Source organism: Fukomys damarensis, unplaced genomic scaffold, assembly GCF_012274545.1.
Source record: "Fukomys damarensis isolate Sample0158 unplaced genomic scaffold, DMR_v1.0_HiC HiC_scaffold_4, whole genome shotgun sequence".
Lineage (NCBI taxonomy): Eukaryota > Metazoa > Chordata > Mammalia > Rodentia > Bathyergidae > Fukomys > Fukomys damarensis.
Window position 1 is genome coordinate 4,399,695 of NW_022900916.1, and position 22,744 is coordinate 4,422,438.

The 22,744-nt window shown below is 38.9% G+C and overlaps 1 protein-coding gene across 1 annotated transcript in view; it reads left to right on the plus strand.

Annotated features, from left to right (window-relative positions):
- LOC104870937 (cadherin-related family member 4-like) overlaps window positions 1-22,744 on the plus strand; it is a 101,868-nt gene that overhangs the window by 35,086 nt on the left and 44,038 nt on the right. The window contains exons 15-18 of the mRNA XM_033755889.1: window positions 1,447-1,603; window positions 7,046-7,151; window positions 7,892-8,113; window positions 8,617-8,762. Of these exons, the coding sequence (XP_033611780.1) occupies window positions 1,447-1,603; window positions 7,046-7,151; window positions 7,892-8,113; window positions 8,617-8,762 (631 nt within the window). The remainder of the gene's footprint in view (window positions 1-1,446; window positions 1,604-7,045; window positions 7,152-7,891; window positions 8,114-8,616; window positions 8,763-22,744) is intronic.

Here is a 22,744-nt window from a genome sequence, read left to right on the forward strand (position 1 = left end):
AGGCTAAAATGGTGACAACCAGGGACTAGAGCGAGTAAGGGGAAGAGAGAGCTGGGAAAGGCAGATGGGTTAGCCCTGAATTATAGCCAGGAGTAAGAAGTTCTGGTGCACTATTGCTCAGCCTACTGACTACAGATTATGTAATGTTTTGTATATTTCAAAACACTAAGAGGATTTTGAAAGCTTTCACCATTTGAAATGATAAACACTTGAGAGATAAATGTGCTTAACCTAATTTAAGTACCACATAAGGCATTGAATCATCACGTGGTACCCCAGAAATATGTACCTTTTGTGTATTTTATACAGTAAGTAAAACTAATTTGAAGAACTAGGTTTTAGTTTGTAAACTTCTTACCAGAGTTTTTTTGTTAAAAAAAATAGAAGTTTGTAACAGCAAGGACTAATTCCGCAGCCACACCTACAGTATTTTGCCTTCTCTTGTTATTCTGGACAGCAGGATTCCAATTTGCATTGGAGAAATACTAGAGAAGTTTGTGTTTGCAACAGAATTGCTGTCATCCTAACATGTTAGCAATTCTTCTTTTATTTTATTATTTTTGAATCCTGTTGTTTTCAATGATTAAATTAGAATGAATCTTTTACAACTGAAGAAAAATACAGTTACAGTAGGTTATACTAGCCAGCATACTTACCGCTAAGCTCCCATTAAAAATCTTGAAGACCTGAATCACTGTCTGCATCCAGTAGACATCCTTCTGCTGCGTCTCCTGAGAGGAGCACCCTGGTTTTCTGCCTGTGCTTTGTGGCAGTCCTCCCTGCTGTGCCTCAGGGAGACCAATTTATTCAACTGCTGTTGGCTTTTGCTCCCAGCCACATGGAGAAAAGAGGGGAAGGTATTTGGGAGACACTCCAAATTTCAATCACCTTACCTAGCACCGACACACAGCTTTCCATTCCCATTTTATGTGCCAGTTTGTCTGACTTGAGCCAGGAGAGAAGTGTTAGAGAAGCCAGGATTATATGGAGGGAAACTGAATATTGGTAGACTCAACAATTCCTGGTTGGGTAGATTTAGTCCCCGCAGTTCTTACAGACCTTACTTTAAATGGAGACAGTGATATTATATCTGCCTAAAAGACTAAGCATGGATTCCATTAATTGGAGGAGGTGACATAGATCTACAAATGTAAGATTATGAATTGCAGGTACAACTCATCATTGTGTTCAATCACATGTATGTCTTGGTCAATTTGCTACTTATTAATTCAACATACTAACAGTTCATTATCCTTGGTCTTAGCAAGGATTCCAGTTCATTTTTTCATATAATTTTTGACCAGCACTGTGATTTTCTTCCTGGCAAAGTAGTTGTTTATAATGTGAGCCTGTTATAAAACACCTTTTATATTAAATCTGATCATCTGTGTAAGTCTGCATTAATATGTTTTGCTACTTTTTTTCCTCGAATTTTACTTGTTACAGAATTGAGCTTGCTGAAAACACCCCAGTCGGAACTCTTCTCATCTCTCTGGCCTGCACAGATACAGATGGAACTTCTCCCAATAGCAACATAACTTATCATTTGATCGCGGACCCCTTTTCAAATGAAACCTTCAGTCTCACAAACAATGAGCTAAAAGTAAGTATTTTAAAGTCGCTCTCTGATTGTGGCCCCATGATTAACCCTAGATAGAAAAAACATTTTATTTTTATTATTTAAAAATTCTTAATGAACTACAGTAGTTCAAATAGCTGATGGCGGAATTTGTTCCGGGATTTTCAACTGAACCTTAACTTGCCAACAACATATCCTGCTGTGGGATGAGCGCTGGAATGCAATCTGATCTTGGGAATTGAACTGGGAAGGTTATATTTCCTACAACAACTGGTCCTATGACAAAATGGTGTCTGTTCCTTTGGGGTTTGTTGAAATTACCTTTCACAAACATGTTAAATATTGAGTATGGAACAGCAGTAGAATAAAAGTGCATACTTGAGAACTGCCTCCTGGAAAATGCAACACCACAAATATTTTACTAACTCAGGAAACTGGATTTTATCCCAGTAGGTCTTGAGGCCTAAATCAGCCATCTTTTGCTGCTTAGCCACATAATGTAAAAAGCGTAAGCTGGGTCAGACTTTTCCTATCAGTCATTAGCTCGCTGTGATCCTCAGCAGCAAACAAACCAGCAGGGTCGGGATGATGAGTTGGAGGTAACGATCTTTTCTTCTCACCCTCCTCTGGTGAGGAGGACGCCTGCCCCGACACCTTCCTTACACACCCAGTCACCTTTACACTTGTGTCTCACCCTGTGTGGCCAAGCTAGAGTCACTTTCACAACCTTGAACTACTGTGACGTCTTCCGGTTCGACCTCCTGGTCCCTATGTGCAAGCTATGTACACACAGAGCCATCAGAGTTTGGAATCAACACACATCCCTTCCAGGAAGCCATCCCGATTTCCCATCTTCCCTCTTGTCTGGGCCAGGTGTGTCTCCTCAGATTCTCATAGCACTTTGTTTCCCCAAACAGTGAAAGGAAAATATCTGTTACTAAACTAGTGTCTGCCACATACTTAGTATTGGCTAGATATGTCAACATGTTAATCATTGGCTCAATTAATGAATAGTAAATGAACAAAATTAAATTGTGAAGTCACTTTGCAAGACACTGACAGGATTTAGTGTCAAATTACTGAATCAGTTCCTGCTTTTTGTAGTTTTTTGCAACTGAATATATCACTGATATGATCAGAATATTAAAACAAATCGAGTGGATTATAATACAATAATGGAAGATAATGCAAGATTAAAATATCCTCAATTAAGAAGTATAAAAATCCTGGCACCATAGAACAATTTTTTGAATTTTCCCTATCAGACAACTGTAAGAAAAGTAAAATAAGCACAGAGACTACACAAACAATAACAAAATTATTGTCCTCTGATTTTGACTCACACCATAAAACCAGTCATATTAAATTCATAGAATCAAAACCATTGAACCACAGTGCTGTTTGGGAGTTTCCTACCCTACCTTGGAAATCAGGGAATATTGACTTCAGTAAAACTCACTGATGTAAGCTAAACCTCTTTTTTTCCCCATTTCTGTATGATTGGAGTAAGAACAACATAATTTTTTGAAAAGTGTGACTTAATGTGGACAACATCCTTACTTTGCAGTAGCAGTCATGGAAGAAAAGCCCATTAATAGAAAAAAGGAAGGGACAGAATTTTAATGCTAAGTTAATTAAATACTTACTAGCAGAACAGAAATAGAAAATGTATCTGGCTTTGCATAAATGATTGAGTTTTAAACTCAATAATTTAGATATAAAGTTTTTAATGTCAAAATAAGATCAATTAGTTCTCAGATGATCATATATTGGCATACATATTGCAGTAAGAGGAGAAATAGAATTTCAGCAATGCAGTCACTCAAAGTTCCAATTTAAGATCAGCACCAACATTTTATGCCAAAATAACAATTAAAGCTCTAGCAGACTGGTATTCATTTTAAATTTATAAATTTATCCAAACTCACTGAACAATGACTTTCTCCAGATTACCAAAGATAAACCTGTAATTTTAATGTCGAACAGTAAATTCCTATTTAGTACAAATGATTTCATATGCAGTATATTTAGCTTTTAAATGAAATAATAAAATAGAAATTCCTTTCAGTTAATATTGGTATCAGATATTTTATTAGGTTATTTTTCTTTTATGAGCATGGGCCTGAAAATTTGACCCATTATATTTTAGTTGGTCTATTTTTAATGATTAAAGATGCAATATTTGATATCTTCAAAATAACATGATTAACATGTTTGCAAGTTATGCAGTGTGGTAATAAAATCAACCTCTGAACTGATCACCCACTTTAGAACTGGAAAATTACTAGCAGCTGTGTGGTTGGCCTTTCCCATCCTTTGATGTGGCTTCTAGAACAAGTAGTATCTCCAATTTTGTTCTGTCATAGCCTTAGGAAGTTTGTAGTTTTATCACCCTCGTGTATATTCTTAGACAATATTCTTGTGCTTATCTAGTCTCTGAGTATTAAAAATTGGCATAATGTATGCAGTCTCCTCGACTGTATGTTTATGCTGTATATCTAAGCAGACTATCTATGGGGAATATCTATCTGCTAGTTTTGTAATCACCATCACATTCCATGTTATTCCTTAATATTGCACCAAGGGATTCTAATCATTTTCACATCGATTAACTTCTTCCTAGTGTTTGCTTATCGTGTTGCATTAAACTTTCTGTCACTGTAACCAAAATACCTGAGAAATCAACTTTAAGTCAGAAAGATTTATGTTGCCTCCCGATTCAGAGGTTTCAGCTCCTGGTCAGTGTGTTCCATTGCTTTTCGGCCTGTGTGGTGAAGCAGGTAAGTCACTCCCTTCATGGCAGCCAGGAAACAGAGAAAGGCAGAGAGAGCCAGGGCCAGGGACAAAATACATTCCTCAAGAGCATGCACCCAGGACTCCATTCCTGGAAGTAGGTCCCCCTCTTTGGTTTTCTGCATTTTCCATTTGGCCATTAAGTGATGAACCCATGCAGGTACTGATCCACTGAAAGGCCAGTGCAGTGGATCCAATCACTTCAACCCTGAGCCTTGGGGATGTTTCAGTTACAAACCACAGCCCATGTGATGGCTGTCAGGAGCATTGTTGGCTGTTCCACTGGGCGCTTCCTTTAGGCACACACCCAAGGTCAGAGCTGCCCTGTCCGAGCTTGTAAATGTCCAGCTACATGCAGTAGCTAGCGTCCAGTTGTTTTCCAGACTGGTTGTACCAGTTTACATTTTTGCCAGCAGTGTGTAAGCAGAGTTCTTGTTAGCACCCTTCATCTTAGTACTTGGTGCCCTCTCACTGTTTAACATAAGTCATGTGTCTTTTTGTATATGTACTCGCTCCGTGAATAAACATGAAATATTTGAGCATCCTTTGTGAAAACCAGATAAATGCGTATTCACCATTCCTGTTCTCCTCATGGGTTTGTGTGATATGTTCACATATCCTGGAAAATAATCTATATTTTCCTGTAAGTATTTTAACAAATGTTCTTTACTATGTAAGTGTTTCAGAATGTAAAATAATTGATTTTTTTGGTTTAGAGGGTAGTAAGAAGTCCATACCTTTTGTTTATGGACTACCAACTGACAGTAATACTTGTAAAGCACCCTGCAATTCTATCTCTGACATATATAAAATTTCTGTATATGTTTGTATCTGCCTCTGCTTCTTTTTTAAAGAGTAGTTATAGTTTTATTTCAATGCTCAACTTATGTCTAGTTTGAATATTATCATAATATAAATTAAGGGTGAGAAAAGGCATACAGCAGTTTTAGAACAGTAATACCAGTGTGAATCATTAACTTACTGATTGATAGCAGGCTTTAAGCCATTGGTATTCTTCATGTCTCTTGTTTTTATCTACTTAGAAGGTAGTCTGTAGGATCTTCAAATCGAAAAGCACCTTAGTGACTACCTAATAGTCTATGTCATTTATGAAGAAACTATTTTTCTTCTATTTGCTTAATTCATTCATAGTTCCAAGATTTTGTAATTTATGGAACATTATAGAATTTTAAGAAAATAATGTCAACCACCTATGCTTTTCTCTGTCAAATTGCTGCACATAACTTCCCTGCCTAACAAATGTTGATTGTGTGTTGAAAAAAATAGTTAAGGTAGCTATGGTGAAGGCATAGAAGGGACCTCAGAAGAACAGGAGATGGCACGCGATCATGTCATTTCTCACGCCCAGACACGGCCATGACCACCCGAGCACAGTGTGCTTATGCACGAGCCATGAGAGAACACGCCTTGACGGCCCCTCGTACTTAACACTATTACAGATCCTGAAAATACCATGCCTGCCATGCACACTCCTCCCACGAGAGTGAAAGGAAAGACCAAAAATCTGAGCTGCTGTGACCTCTCTCACAGAGTCAACCTCTGCTTTTGCTTTTGCGTGATTCTGAAGCTTACAATTCAGACCTTGCTTCTGAAAGATTACTCCCATTAATACCAACTCAGACCTAATTCATATTAGAAAAAAATAAATTCATGCCAACTTCTTTTCACAAACCTTTAAGATAGGAGGGCATGGTATCTGTGGCCGACCCTTGACCCTATGATGGAGTTATCCCTAGGTTAAACCTGTTGTAAGTGGACACTATCTTAAGTCAGAGATACATTTAATATACCTCACATGGGAGCAGACTAGCCTAGCAACACAGAGCACTGCGGAGAATCGGTTGTGGCCTGGCAGTCACGGGGCAGACGGGGAAGCTGGCTCACTCCCTACCGATGTCCAAAATCAGGAGAGTATCTCACTGGGGATTGCTAGCTGAGGAGAAGATCAACACTGAAAATTTCAAATAGCTTTCGGTTGAATGCAGCTTGCTTTGGCACTACTCTGAAATCAAAAGCTTGTAAATCTAACCAGCGTTAGTCCAGGCACCTCTGTATTTAGATGGAGAACGTGTGGGAAAGGAAAGCCTGTGGCAAGCGAGTCAGTGTGAAGGCGCATACATAAAAGTAAAGCCCCAGTTTTGTTTTTAACCATACATTTGCAATGCAACATAGTGTGAAATTACTAGAATATGTAATCATATCTTGGTTTGCAATAAATGTATACTCTGCATAATGCAAAAGTTTACGGAATGGAGGACGCTAGGTCTGGGCGCGTTTGCACACCTGCATGTGGCTGGCCACGAATCACGATATGTGGTCGCTGTGCCCGGAGCGCTGCAGTTCACAAAGCTACTGTGAGAACAGAGTTGTGGAGTCCCACTGTGTAGATCACATGTTGGAATGGTAGCACGCAGGGTAAGGTTGATTGAATAAATTACTTTGTTAAAATTAATCTCACCTTTTTACTGTGGCTAGTCAGAATGCTAAAATTGCACGTGTGGCTCGATTTTGAGGCTCACTGTGTTTCTATTGGACAGTGCTGTTTTGTGGCTTTCAAATATTTGTCACTTAGTTGTAGACTCACATAAAAGATGAGATGAATTTTCAGTCAAGACCAAGCTAAAGTAATGCTGCACCGTTTTGTGTTTACAGGTTGGACCTAAACACCTAGATTCGGACAGTGCTGTTTTTGTAGGAATGCACTTCAAATATACGCTGTTTGTGAAAGTGTCTGATGAGGGAAGTCCTGCCCTTTCAAGTGAGAAGACATCAATCTCAAATGCTAAGTATTTTGTCATAAAAAATACTTAGAACTTGAAATTAGTTATTGGAAGTGTCTATTTTGGAATGTCCCAATGACCTGTTATAATAATAAAGCACATAAATTGCTGTGGTTAGTGACTTGTCACACGAGTACTACCGCTCTCAAACTGAAATGCTAACTAAAATCCTCCACTCACCTGAGATTGTGGCACTGAGATGTTTAATGTGGTACCTTGCATTTATCTCAGTGTGAGCTTTTCTTTAATCTCTGTGTATCTAAGTTTCTTCAAGGGAGTTTATTCTGCATTACAGAAAACCCCAATCCCCAGATTCTCATAATAAACTGCATTTCTGTCACCACCGATGACATTGTCAGGCTGAACCATTTAACCATGTTCCAGGTGTTAAGCACCGTGTCTGCGGTTGCATACTGAGATCTTCAGTTCAAAGCAGGAGCATCTATGTCCATCGTGACACATGTGGAGATTGCTTTTACAGGTTTTCAAAAATATCAATTAATGAAGTATTTTCATCCTAAAAGTAAAAGCTCTATAATTTTTAAAATGCAGTCATTTTGCTCACAAAAAAGCTCAGCATGGTAAACGCACTGGTGTAATTCCTGTATGTGCAGTGTGAGAGGCAGTATGAGGTGTTCATTTGAACGGCGAAGTAAGAATTACTTAGGAAAGTGTGCAGTGGTCCCAGTTGAGTGTTTATCCACCTCTTTCTCCATAGCCATCGTTACAGTCATCGTAAGGGTGCCTCGCATGAATGAGCTGGATCCGGTTGGAACTACCTCGGCGTTTACCTTCACTATACCTGAGAATAGTCCAGCTGACACACTCGTGGGGCAACTCACATTTTCAGATGCAGACTGGCCTTTTAACAGTCTCAAGTACACCATTGTTGGAGGCCGTCTAGGAACGCCACCCAGATTTTACATGGAGCCAGACACAGGTATTGTCAGAATGCTGCTAGCAATTAACAATAAAAATAAACAGTTCCCATACACTCATTTGGAATCTACTTTACTTAGACATTGACATAGCACCAGAATATCTTCTTTTTTTTTTTAAAGAAATTTTCCTCTTGAAATGTGAAGTATTCACCTTGGCTTGTTAGTTGTAGCCATAAATCCTTAGTTACTGCACGGAAAGAACCAAACTTTGATCTTTGATATATGGAACTTGGGAAAACCTGTGCATGTGTGCTTTTCTCTAACCCTAAGAATGTGTGACAGGTGGCTAAAATACTGTGTGGGTTAACACCTGTTATTATTTTGCTGCAGAAGTAAACGCTAGGGGCATGCATATGGAAGCAAACAAATTTAGACTGCATCAGTTAATTGGCATTTAGCATTGTGAAGATTAGTTCATTTATATAGCTTACACCTCAGCTGGAATCAGATGCCTTCAGTAATCCGGAAATGACATCTCCCTTTTTTCTCTTTTGGGCGTCAGGAATGATAAAGCTACTGGGTTCCCTGGACAGGGAAGCTGAGTCACAGTACAAGATAGTTGTGAGAGTCACAGACGTGGGCAACGACGCTTACCCAGACCCCCTCAGACAGAGAAGTGCGACTGCTCAGGTGACGGTCAATGTCCTGGTAAGAATGGACCACATCCCCCGCCGGCACTCGGGACATTCTTGGGCAATCAGAATGAAGCCTACTTGTGAGGTTACACCCTCCCCACGGTTTTACAGTCAGAGGGTGCCAGGATTGGTGCAAGAGTACGGGGGCAGCTCTGCCTTATACACACACTGGGCTGAGTGCCTTCTGAATGAAGGTAACTCTCCTAGAAATCTGAACCTAGGGGACAGTGCGTAATGACTCTGCTTACACTTAAGTCTCTGCAGAAGCATTCTGTGGTTACACATGGCATATTTTCAAAAACCAACATATACGCTAGAGTTTTTTTAAAGTTACTCTGATGCCCTTTCATCTTTTTTTGCTTGTTTGTTTGTTTTCTCCTTCTTTCTTTCTCTGATTTTCACTGAAGAAATACCTTAATGTTTTCCTCTAGAACAGGCCCTTAGATATCCTTCCCCAAGTACAGCAAACATGAGGCATAGAAGCAAAGGCTTCAGAGTATTTTTAGAATGTTCTATGCAAGAATCTGCTGGACTTGGCTTGGTCAACACTGAGGTCACTACTATTCTCTGCACTGCTGTCCCTGAAGATCTGTATAAAAACGGCCTTGCTCCTTTAGCAAAAGTGCAAAATTTTCTGTATCTCCTGACTTTGTTTGCATTCTTTTTCGTTGCTTGAGACCAGTAAGAATTCCAACCCTGCATCCTATAGAAAAGGCAGTAATTTCCAATAAAAAGATTCAAAGCCACCAGCAATTAGTTGGAGCCTAGGCAGTGAACACTTGCACATGAGTCTTCTGTGAGCAGAGACTGTGAGCTCCTGGGGCTCAGTGTTACAGCCCCATCGTGGCTCATGACGTCTGCAAAACACAACAACCAGGCCGGATGGCTTTGTGGGGAGAAGGGTAATGACTGTGCCTCCAGGGCTCCAGCCCTGGCTCGGGGATGTCATCGCTGGTAAACTTCTGCCCTTCTTCTAGTACGCGCAGAGTGACAGCGGTACACACCACATACACAAACCCCTGTGACGTGGCAGGTAGGGGAGCAGACTGTGTCTCTGTCCATCATCCCTAGAAATACCCCTGCTTCTTTCTTTTAAGGCACTGGAATGACTGATTTGTAATGACTTGATTCCTTCATATTAGGTAAAAACAATATTTTCCATCTTCGGATGGGTGGGCTTAAATTTTGCCAAAGACATAGATGGCTAACGAATTTAGATACCTACCCTCTAGAAATGGTCCCAACCTACATTTGGGCAGAAGGTTCAAAACTGTTATATTTAGAAAAATAAATGAAGTTCCAAAGCAGTCATCACAATACAGTTGTATTTTTTTTTGACCTGTGCCAGGGATTGAACTCAGGGTCTTTCACTCACCAGGCAGGCACAGTGCCACTGAACCACATCCCTGGGTCCCTACAGTTACACTATTATACTTTAACTCGTTCCTAAAAAGATTAAGCTGGTATTTATAGATAAATACAAAATAGAAACGCTATTTAAAAGGTACATTAATGAATGCAAATTGCATGTGTGAGAATGAACAAGCCACCGTAATCTGTGTCTTTCTCAAAAACTGGAAGATTAGTGCTGTTATGGACTGAATGATTGTACCCTGCCCCAAACCCACATGCTGAAGCCCAGCACCCATGCATCTCGGTTGAGATTATTAGAGTCGGATGAGGACGTGAAGCAGAGGCCCTGCTCTGATTGGAGTGGGGTCCTCATGTCCAGAGGTGTCAGAAGCTGGCTGCTCCAGCCCCGGGCACAGTAGCCAGGCCTCCTGCGGGTGGAAAGACCCAGCCCCCTGGTTCTAGAACTCAGAAATGAGGAAGTTCAGATATGCAGCTGTGCGACTCGTGGATGCTTGTCATGGCAGCCAGTGAAGATTAAGAAAGACGCCAACTTGTTTTAGAGAACATGAAGATGCTGGAAAGTTATCATATTAAAAGTCAGAGTCTGAGTAAATACTTCTAGGTCAATAGAACACAGGGTTAGGTCTAGGATAAAAGTTGCCAGGTAGTCAGTTAATGATGATGCTGTCTAAACAGGGTCAGACTAAAGAAGGATCCACCTTTGAAAAACAGAGTGTATAAAAGGCGACCCATCCTGTGAAACAAAGCAAACCCTTGAATGGAAAAGTGGTTTTATCTAGTCAGAGACAGTGTTTTATATTCCTCACACTCGAGCCAAGTGAGCCAATATTCACACCCATAACCTGCCTGCCTGGATCTGATGTAAAATAAAGCAGTGTTCACTTTTCTGATGTAAAACCAAACCAAAACAAAAAGCGACAAACAAAAACAAAAACCAGCTTTCATAGCATGATCACATATTGTCTATTACACCAACACGGAGTTGCTGACAAGAATTTGCATACAAAATTGAAGGCTGTTTTGTCTCCTGCAAAGAGCATGATAAATTTCCTCAGAGGATAGTTTCTAAATCATCGCTGTCTCCGCCGTGATTCTTTTGAAGAAATTGTTACCAAACACATGCCCTTTATTTCCAAACTGGAGTGCTGAGGCTCTCCTATGGCCAGCTGAGTTCATTCCTGGAATGTGTAAAGATGTCTTTCCCTTTGCATCCAAAACAGGAATAGAATCAATGACTTGGAAACTAATGTCTGTCCCTGCTTGAATGTGATTTAAAGGGTAGTCACACTCTTATAATTCATTCCTGCTCCAAGCAGCTAGTCTAAAAGAGCACAGAAACTTCTACGCTCACTTTATAAGGAAAACACTTCCTTGAAAAGAAAAATCTTGGTAAATTTGCTTTCTTGTACATAGAGGGTAGGAAGTACAGCAATGACCATACAGAATGTGAAGTCATTATCTAGTTGGCTGTCTCTTTGTGGCCATTTTTTTCTTGAAGAGAAATAAGTGTTGGACCTATTCATCTTTAACCTGTTATTGTTAGTCACAAAAATCACTGACTATGAGCTCATACATTTAGTGTCCAAGGCACTGCCCAATTTCTCTTGTACCCGTTGTGCTATTTTTAGAGCACAGATTTTTTTTTTTAATTTTTATTGAGTTTATTGGTACATTTTAGGGATACAGTACAGTTACATTCATTGTTGGGATCATGTACCTTTACATGGCAAGTCTTGATTCTCATTTTTTCCCCTTACCTCTGTCCTCCCTTCACCCCCTCCTCCCCTCCCTATCTACAAACACTTTACTTTCATCTTTTCATTCTCTCACATTTTTTTCTTTTCCCTTTTTGTTCTTCCCCTATGCATCACACCTTCCCTACACCTTTAGCTCCTTTCTTCAAATTTCTAAATGTCAGTAATCTTATTAGAATCTTATGCATTGTTGCAGAATATTCACACCAGGGAAACTATTTGGTATTTACACATGTGTGACTTATTTATTTCACTTAGGAGTATATCTTCAATATGTATCCATTTTCCTATGAATGAATCTATTCTCTCGCTCTTTATGGCTGAGTAATATTCCATTTTATAGAAAAACCACATCTTCTTTATCCAGTTTCCAACGGATGGGCAAATAGGTTGTTTCCAAGATTTAGCTATTACAAACTGTGCCGCTATAAACATGGGTGCACATACTTCTCTGTGATATGATTCTTTTAGTTCTCTTGGAAGGATACCCAACAGAGGGATGGCTGGGTCAAATGGAACCTCCAGTCCAAGCTCTTTGAGGTATCTCCATATTGATTTCCATAGTGGTTGCACTAGTCTGCACTCCCACCAACAATGGAGGAGGGTTCCTTTCTCCCCACAACCCCGCCAACATTTGTTATTGTGTGATTTCTTGATAGCAGCCATTCTTTGTGGGGTGAGGTGGAATGCAGAAGAGCACAGATTTTTTTTAGCCAATCGGCTTAGACAAGAATCCCATGTTCACTGTAGTAAGCTATTTTATGATGCTGTCGGGCAAATTATTGAACTGTTTTTACTCATTTTCCTATTAAAGTTGATGATGATAATGGTATCTATTTTGAAAGCAGAGATCAGGTGCAACAAATGAACTCTTGTCAGATGCTGAGAGGCTCTCAGTAAGCTCTATTCAAGTCTTCTGCAAGTGAAAAAAGCACTAGTATTAGTTACAAGGGGGGAAGATAGTGGTAGAGGCGGTTGTTCTATTGTATCTACAATACTTCACAATGTTTACTTATCAAAATGAAAGCTAGAAACCTCTTTAGTGTGACTGATAAACACTTCCAAAATATTCTTTTTTTCATATTATGAAATAAAAGCTACAGAATAAACTTGGCTATCTTTATAAGCATAATGTTTCTTGAATTGTTTATGTTAATATGAAACCAAAACTGTAAATCAATTTCTTTCATGCGCTAAATGTGGCATAGTTTAAGGAATTTTAAAATATAGCATAAAGAACTAACCTAGTACAGATTTTGTTTATAAGATGCATGACATCAGACTAAGGGGAGAAGAAAATACAGAATTCAGGCTGAAGGAAACAAAAGAAGAAAAACTATCATAGTTCTAGAAGACATCTGAATTGGATATTAATTATTCTTTTTCAAGGTCCCTGTTTATATATCTGTTTTGTTACGTAGGTCTTTCTGACTTACAGTAGAAAGCACTTTTTATTCCATGAAGTTCTTAAGCCCTCGAAAGCAAGATATTTTTTCTTCTCATGTATATTTTATTTCTATTTAATAATGATAGCATGTACACAATCATTTCCTGTAAAATATATACAAGAATAAAATTATATATAGGCATTTGAGGAAAAAGAATGAATAAGGCCTAAATACTATCATAGAATATGAGAATTTAAGAGCTTGAGAGAAATCTGAGGAAAAAATATATCTCCCCTCATTTCACATGAAAAAAATCTTAGAATTGCCTTAGAAGCAATGCAATTATTGATGCTTTTCTAAAAAGGAAGGGATCACATGTATATATCTGTAAATATATGTATGGGTTTACATGTGTGTGTCTTTATATACAGAGAGAAACAGAGACAGAATTTGAAGTTTCCTTCAAAGAAGATCAAGAAATAAAAGGGCCTTTCCTTTCTTGACAATTTAAAAAGTTATTCTGCGAGGTAGCAGGAGAAAAGCAAATCATAAGTCTTATTCCCACCTTATGATTTTGACCAGAAATGCAGAATATTTTACTAGATTTAAATTTGAGTAAAATGGATAAAACATAGGCGTATTATACATATATATTAAATTAACGACATGCATGTTTGATTTTGGAATGAAATTCACATATTACTATTACTGCTCTGGGCTCGTGGAGCAGGGAGTGTAGCACAGTGGTAGAGAACTTGTCCAGCAGGTGACTCTCGGTCAGGTCTCCAGTGCCGAAAAAAAAAAAAAATTGAAATAATTCCACTTTTTAAAAAGACATTGCAGATTTAGGAATCACATGTATTTTCTTTATCAGTGATGTCCTAATAACCCATAAACAGTTCTGTAAATAGGAAAAATATATGCAACTCCTAATCATCAATACGGTGTCCCATTTTCTCTGGTTTTCTAGGGCTGCTCTTAAACCGAGCGTGTAAGTGTCTGGAGCTGAGGGCTGTGAGATCTGAGTGGTCAGGAGAGCCCCGGCCCCTGGCCTGGACTTAAGGATCAGTCCACTTAGAGATGCACAGCTTCGTGCGCTTGGGGGAAGACACTGCTTTGGACCCAGTCCCGCTCCCTCCTTCCCTCCCCTCACTTAGGAGGAAAGGCTCGTGCACCAGGAGACCACGGACTGAAACCTCCGGAACTGGGAGCCGTGGTCAGTCTTTCCTCTTCAACACTGACTTCACCAGTCTGGTTTGTCAGAGTGATTCAGGCTGACACGGCTACTTACAAAGTCACAGAAACAGGATGGCTGGACAGAGCAGAAATGTATTGTCTCACAGTCTGGGAGGCGGGAAATCTGAAATCCAGGGCCAGCAGAGCCGCTGTCTCTGCGCGCTCTCAGGAACCATTTGTCCCGCGCCTTTCTCTCCATCTCTGTTGTTGCCAGAAATCCTTGGCACAGCCCGGCTTGTACACACATCAGCCCAGCGTCTGCCGCTGTCACCAGGCGATGCTCTCTCCCTGTGTCTTTCATCATCTCTTCTCCTGTTCTTAGAAGGGTACCGTGTTCAGTGAAGGTCCCACTGGACTCCATGATGCTTCGTCTTGATTAAATATGCGAAGTATTTCCAAAAAGGCAAATTCATAAGCGTCACGCAAGTGCATTTGAGCACATCATTTTTGGAGGTACAATTCAGCCTACAGCAATCAAATATATAAACTTTGTCAATTGTTACTTTGCAAAGGGAGTTAGGATAAAGTTTAGAGGTTGTGTATTCTGGGTTAGACACCCCTACTTGAAATTCTTTTTTTTTTTTTCTCTCTTTCTCTCTCTCTCTCCTTATGGACCAGATAGCATAGCAAAGTTACTTGGCTCTATAGACTTCAGTATTATCACAAGCAATATTTGCCAACAACAGTTCTAACTTCAGAAGGTTTTGGGTGGTTGCATAAAAGAACTATGAATTCCTCAGAGTATCAGGGTCTTAGTAAGGATTAATTAAATTTTGGATTTTTCATTATTGCTTTTGTTATGACCACCACCTAAGATTTATCCAACTTTGAATAGTTCATACAGAAACTGAAGTTCTCTTTCATACATACAATATCATGCTAATTTACTTACTTCACAGGAGAAACATACTTTTCTTGTGGAATTTATTTTGGAAATTTAGCCAGAAGTCAGTGACATTTATCAAAATAGCACTGAAGTATAATACAGGTAGAGAGATGAGAGGGAGATAGACATGTATATAATAGATAGATAGATGGATATAGGTGTCTATTAGAAAGAATGGAACATGTAATATCAATACAGATTTGATGCAATAAATTCCCATCAAAATACCAATAACATATCTCACAGAATTACAGAAAACAATCCTAAAATTCATTTGGAATCAGAAGAGACCTGGAATAGAAAAACCAGTTCTGAGCAACAAAGGCAGGACAGAGGACATCACAACTACTGACATGAAATTATACTACAGAGTTACCATGATATAAACGATGGTACTGGCAAAAACAAACAAAACAAAACAAAACAAAACAAAAAAACCCGACCAATCGATCAATGGAACAAATTGCAAAATGCAGAAACAACTCCAAGCACACCCAGCCACTCTATCTTTGACAAAGGAGCCAAACCCTTCTCTGAAGAAAGATGGCCTCTTTAATAAATGGTGCTGGGAAAGCTGGCTTTCCATATGCTGAAGATTAAAACTAGACCTGTAGCTTTCAGCATGAACTAAATTAAAATAAAAATGGATAAAAGATCAAAATATTAAAATATAAACATTAAATCTGTTGGAAGATAGAATAAGTAGAATTCTTGAAGACATTAGGCAACAACATTATGAACAAAACTCCGATCAGACAGGAAATATTACAAAGACTCAACAACTGGGATCTCATCTTATTAAAAAGCTTTTGCAAAGCAAGAGAAACCACCAACATTGTGAAGAGACAACCCACCATGGGAGAAAAAGTTTTGCTAGCTGTTCCTCAGACAAAAGACTAATATCTAGATTATATAAAGAACTCAAAAAATCAGACCCCCCCAAATTTAAAGACTTAATCCAAAAATAGGTACCTGAAATGAGTAGACACTTCTCAGGTGAAGAAGTAGAAATGGCAATAAATATAGGAAAAAATGTTTAATGTCACACAACACTGGTCATTCCAGGGATGCAAATTAACACAACACCGAATTTCCATCTCATTCCTGAAAGAATGGCTACTATCAAGAAATCAACCAATAACAAATACTGGTGGGGCTGTGGAGAGACAGGAACCCTTCTCCACTGTTGGTGGGCACATAGACTAGTGCAATCACTTTGGAATCAGTGTGAAGATTGCTCAAAATACTGATTCTCTATTTGACCCAGCTATTCTACTAATTGGTAACTTCCTGAAACAATTCAAAGCATCATGCCACAGACACATATGCACATCCATGTTTATAGAGGGAGTTTATAATGGCTAAATCTTGGAAACAGCCCAAATGCTCACCAATTGATGAAAGAATAAAAGAGACATGGCTTATATATATATATATACAATGAAGTGTGATTGTCATAAAGAAGGATAAGCTTGAGACATTTCTAGCTAAATGTATGCACCTTGAGACCAGTCCTAAGTGAAATAAATCTTAAGAGGAGGAAAGAAAAGAAGAACAAGAAGAGAAAGAATAGAAGGAAAAATGGAACCAAAACTTTTGTAAATAAGGAAAAGAAGAGAGGTCAAAGGGAGGGGAGAGGAATGGAAAAAAGAAGCAGCAAATTATACCGTGTACAGGTACAAATTTCCTATGATGAATGCCGTCATTATGTATACCTAAAATTTATTAATAAGCATTTTGCTTAGAAAAAAACAAGTTTACACACAGTAATAGGACTTAAATTATATGAATATTATAAACTCTGTAGGCTCTTAGACACATTTCTTTACAGTTAAAATGTTTTATTCCTGTTATCTATTATGATATTCTACATACAATTTAGGGACAAGGTTTAGATATTTGCTGTTGTAATCATTTGAAGTTAACAAACAAATTGTATGGTTTAAAACTTGCTGATTCATCTTATTTTGAACAAAAATCTTGAATTGAGTTTTAAATTATTTGATATGTATAATACACACACACACATATATATTTGAAAATTATATCTAGTTGATCTTTTTCAAGGAAAACCATGTAAATTATTTTTGAAACACCATCTATTTTATGTCCCATTGATTTCAGCAAGTTAAGCAGGAGAAATCAAATGACTAGAATTTAATGGCTGTAACTTCCCCAAACTGTATGACCCTCACCCTCAGGTATGCCCTGTTACAGGGATGGAGCACATATGCTAATGACCGTAGTAACAAATCACATGGAAAATTCTCCACAGGGTATAAAAACAGTATTTTAATGGGGCAAATTTTATAGAGCTCCCAAACGTGTGAAGGCTGACATCAAAGAAAAGGACAAAGGAAGTTCAAGTTTTTGCATTTAACATAGATGTTAAAGAGGACTTAGCTGAGGGCTAGAGAGTGGGTTAAACAGTGGTTCAAGTCCTGGAAGTTGACTGGGTTCTTGAGGAATTGGCTGCTGAAATCGGGATGTCTGTCTTGTCGGTGCAGGACCAATGGTAACATTTCTTAAAGTAAGGGATGTGGTGGAAATCTGAGCATATAGCAAAAAAGAAAAAAGAAGATGAAAAGGACCAAAGACAAATGCTGGTTTTGTATTTTTCTTCTCAAAACGATGCTAAGGAACACTAACAGTTTGTCTACCAAGAGAATATTCGATGAAGCTTTTTATGTTAGAAGAACCAATTTCTCCCAAGTTCGAAAAGTGGAGGTACAAAGTGTCCTTGGCCTAAACAAGAAATTGTCTCACCCCTCTTAGAACCTCCCTGGAGCAAGGTGATTCACAGGGATGCCACCAAATCATAGGGCCGTGGCTTACCTTAAAGCAGGATTAAGCACAAGCTCCTCTCCTGTTTGTAACTGGGCAAATTGGCCCCAGCTAGTCCAGGTTTAGAATAAGAAAAAAATATGAGAAAATGAAAAAAATGGAGATAAAGTGTTTGTAAATGGGGAGGGGGGTGAAGGGAGGGCAGGGACAAGGAGAAAAAATGAGAACCAAGACCTGTCATATAAAGGTACAAGATCCCAGTAATGAACGTAACTGTACTGTATACCTAGAAAGTACCAATAAACTCAATAAAAAGAAAAAAAAAGAATTACATATTCTACATGCAGAAAGGATTATACTAACTTTTTCAGAATGGTGACATTCTACAATATCAAATCCAGATGAAGACAAAGTAGGAAAATAAATTTAGAGACCAATATTTCTCATGAATATGCATACATATGTCTTTAATAAGGTATTAGCAAATTATACATATATATATATATTTATATCCCATGAGCTTCAAATTATCACATGTATTCAAGGCCAATTCAGTATTAAAATATCAATTAACTTACTCTATCATATAAAGAAACTAAAGAAGAAAAGTATCACAATCATGTCAATAGAAGCAGAAAAAGCATCTGACAAAATTCTACCACACTTCATGATAAATCCTCTATGCAAAACATCAGTGGAAGAGAACTTCTTTGACTTGATAAGAGCATCCCTCAGAAAACAAAAATGGAAACGATAACAAAACTATAGCTAATGTATTATTTACTAATGTCATAAAAAGATCAGGATTTTTTTTTCCTGAGGATGTCTTCACTAAATTTTCTTCAACCTCAAAGTAAATATTGTAGTTAATATATTAAGAAAAATGGCAATAGAAAACTTAGTAGTTGGAAAGGAAGAAATAAAACTGTCTTTCTTTGAAAGTAGATGTTTCTATTTAGAAAATGTAAAAGAATAGCACAAATCTCTTGGAACTAGTAAATCATTCTAGCAGGGTTTCAGGTTACCAGTTTAATATTCTACGTCAATTGTTTTACAGTATACTAGTAATGAACAGGTGGAATTTGAGAGTTAAAAGATATTATTTACATTAGTAGTCCCTAAATCAAAATGCTTAGGTATAAGTCAGAGAATACTATGCCACAATTATATCAGAAAAATCATAAAACTATGGTGAAAGAAATAGAAAGAAAGAAAGAGAAAGAAAGAGCTAAGCAAATGGAGAGTTATTTCAAGTTCTTGGGTAGAAAACTGGCCTTGTTAATTGTCAGTTCTTCTTAAATTGATCTGTAGCTTCAGTACAATCTAAAATAAATCCCAGCAATTAATTTTATAGATCTTGACAAGCTAATTGTAAAGTTCATTTGCAGAGGCACAACAAAATGCAAAACAGTACTGAAAGAGAACAGATCCAGAAGACTGAGAGTATTAGACTTCAATAACCTAGAATAAGTCCGTAGTATCAAGAGAATGCTGCATGGATGCAAAAATAAATCATTAGAACAGAATGGGGACTTGAGAAACAGAGCCACTAAATAATATGATCAACGAACCTTTGAGAAAGGACCAAAGGGGCACTGTGGAATAAGCATAGTCTTTTCAATAAATAGTGCTGGAACAATGGGAATCCACATGAAAAGCAATTCAGGTAGACAAAGACTTATTTTGCACAAAAATTCATTGAAAAGGATCATAGGCTTAAATGTAAAAAAATCAAACTGTAAGATTCCTAGAAGATAAGGTATGAGGAAACCTAGAGAACTTTTGATATAGGACTTTTAGAGGGAATAGGAAAAGTAAAAAAAGTAAAAGAAACAATCAGTAGGATGGAATTCATTAAAGTTGTTTTTGTTGGTTTTGTTTCATTTTGTTTTATGAAGGGAAATATCTAGAGAAAAGATTTGAAAAAGACATAGCTGACAGGACTGTTAACCAACAGATAGAAAATCTCCAAAATCTCAAAAACAAGAAAAAAAAAAAAACTTGAAAAATAAATGAAGACAAGACCTGAACAAAACCTTTACTGAAGAAGATACATAGATGGGAGGAGGCACAGAAGTTTATTCAGCAGCATTTATCTGTAGGCAATTGCAAATTAAAATGATAGTGAAATGTTATTACAAACCTGTTTGAACAGCAAACATCCAAAACACTGATAGTACCAAAGGTTGGTGATGACTTGGAGACATGGGAAGTCATTTTCATTCCGGTTGGAATGCAAATGGTTTGGTCACTTTTGAAGAACTCAGAAGTTTCTTCTGAAAGCAGCCATACTTTTACCATAGCATCCAAGATCGTCTCTTTGGTATTCATCCAAACGAATTAAGATCTTAGGTCCACATCAAAACCAGCGCACAGGTGCCTCTTGCAGCTTTAGTAGTAATTGCTGAAACTTGGACACAAACACAATGCACCTCAGGAAGAGAGTGGACTAGTAAATTGTGGCACATATAATGGGGCATTAATTCTGCATTTGGAGGAAATGGAAACAGAAGCCATGCAATGACCCAGAGAAAATGAGAAACTACCTTGTGAAGTGCGAAACGCAAGTCTGAAAAGGTGACACACTGCATGATTCCAGCCACAGGAAATTCTGGGAAAAGTGAGACTATGGAGACAGTAAAAACGGCAGTGGTTGTCAGGAGCTGAGGGAAGGAAAGAGGAAGAGGCAGGGCACAACGTCTTCCGCGGGACCCAGTGATGGGCGTATGTCATCACTCTTGTGCAAAGCCACAGCGTGCACAGCACCTCAAGTGCAGCCTTAGATGCACCCTGGCTTTGGTTGGTGATGACGTGTAACATGGAGGCGTCCCTGGTAACCACTGTGACACCATGTGTGGGACATGGACAGTACAGGAAGTTGTGCAGGAATGAAAACAAGGCGTGGTCTGACTCTGAACTTTCCACTTGCGTTGTTCAAAACCTAAAAGCTGCTCCAGGAAATAGAGTTTAATTATTACAGCACAAGAGGGCATCATCGAAAGGATGCTTTACCACTAAATAATATTTGTAGTAGCAATTTTTAGTGTTTTTTTCCTGCAAGAAGGAAAACAATCAAATATGAGTAATGCAAGAATTTTGTTATCTAGAATGGAAAATTTAACTTGGTTAATGATGAATATTTGTGAAAGGAATCAGAGTCGGACAGGGCACGCATGTAAACTGTATGCATTCGTTGGGGTGTACATGAGTCATGCTCCCTGGGTGTGCTAGCCAGGGTTCTTACTGGTTTAAAGCTGCCTCCTATGCATGTTCAACACTTCATCCAGTAACATCTCGGCAGCCTGAGGACCTTCACCCTTGTTATGTTATGGACTTCAACAAGCTGTGCTGGATTTTTTTCGTTGGGGAGCGCTGTAGTCACTTGTTAGATACCAGCCCACCCCCTCTGGGAGGCCCAAGGGGCAGGATCTTTCCTCTTCCTGCTCTGTGCTTTGGGTGTGGTACAGAGCAGCCTGGAGTGCAGCTCCTAGAGGGATTCCTGTGGTGTCCTGGCTAAAGGCAAATGAGGGAAGTCTGTCACCACAGGGGACGGCTCCGTGAGAAACAAGGCTGAGATGGGAATTCTGTGCGGCATGTTTCTAGGAAATGAGAGGACACTGCTGCATTTCCAAAGACTAATTAAAATAGGAGCAAATATTGTGCGCTGTATTGTAAAGCAGTGGTGTAAATGATGTTCGAGATTTTACACACTGGAAAGAGTGAAATGAAACGTTGCCATTTGAAAGAATACTGGGCCCAAACTCCACAAGGCAGTGCAGTAACGAATAACTGGGGTACAGACGTGGAAATGCCGTAGCGTGGGGTGTGTAGGACAGTGCACTCCTGCCCAGTAATCCAGTTAGGGTTCAGGCTTCCTTCAGCTTCTCACACAAAGCATTACAGGACAGTCTCGGGCTCTATTCCGTCTCGAAAGAGAAGCAAGGGTGAGGCTTTGGAAGGTCACTTCCAGCTAGAGAGTTAAACCAGTTGTGGCTGTTTGCAAAAAATTAGGGTAAGGAAGGAAGGGGGAAAAGATCATCCTTAGAGGAATAGTGATCCTTTCTGATGGCACAAGAAGGGACCCTGAAAATAGAGGGAGGTAGGAAGGAAAGATCCAAGGTAGGCCAGGCTTAGGCTGAGGATTTAGAGAAGAGCAGATGGTCGAAGACAACTCAAATGGGGAAAGAAACACAGGTCAGGGGCCCAAGGCTACGAAACACAGCAACGCATATTATTTTTCAGGAAACAGCAACAAGAATTGCCGCGACTTATGGACAGACCACAGAATTGCTGTTTTGGGCTCTTTGCACACTTTTTATCTTTTACTTCTCACTAAGGTCTGAACGACAGGAAGTTTTTATTGCTGTTTTATATGTAAGGAGCTGGGAGATCCCTGCCCAGGGACTGCTATGGAGAATCAATTGGAAAACAAACTTCTGACCTCAGGATGCAGGAGGCAGAAGCCGGCGGCCAGGCCCGGCCTTGGCCAGGGTATTTCGTACCCTCTCTGTTCCCTTGCTATTGAGGTAGGTACCGTGTTTTCTTCCCATTTGCCTCACAAAGCTGTCATCAG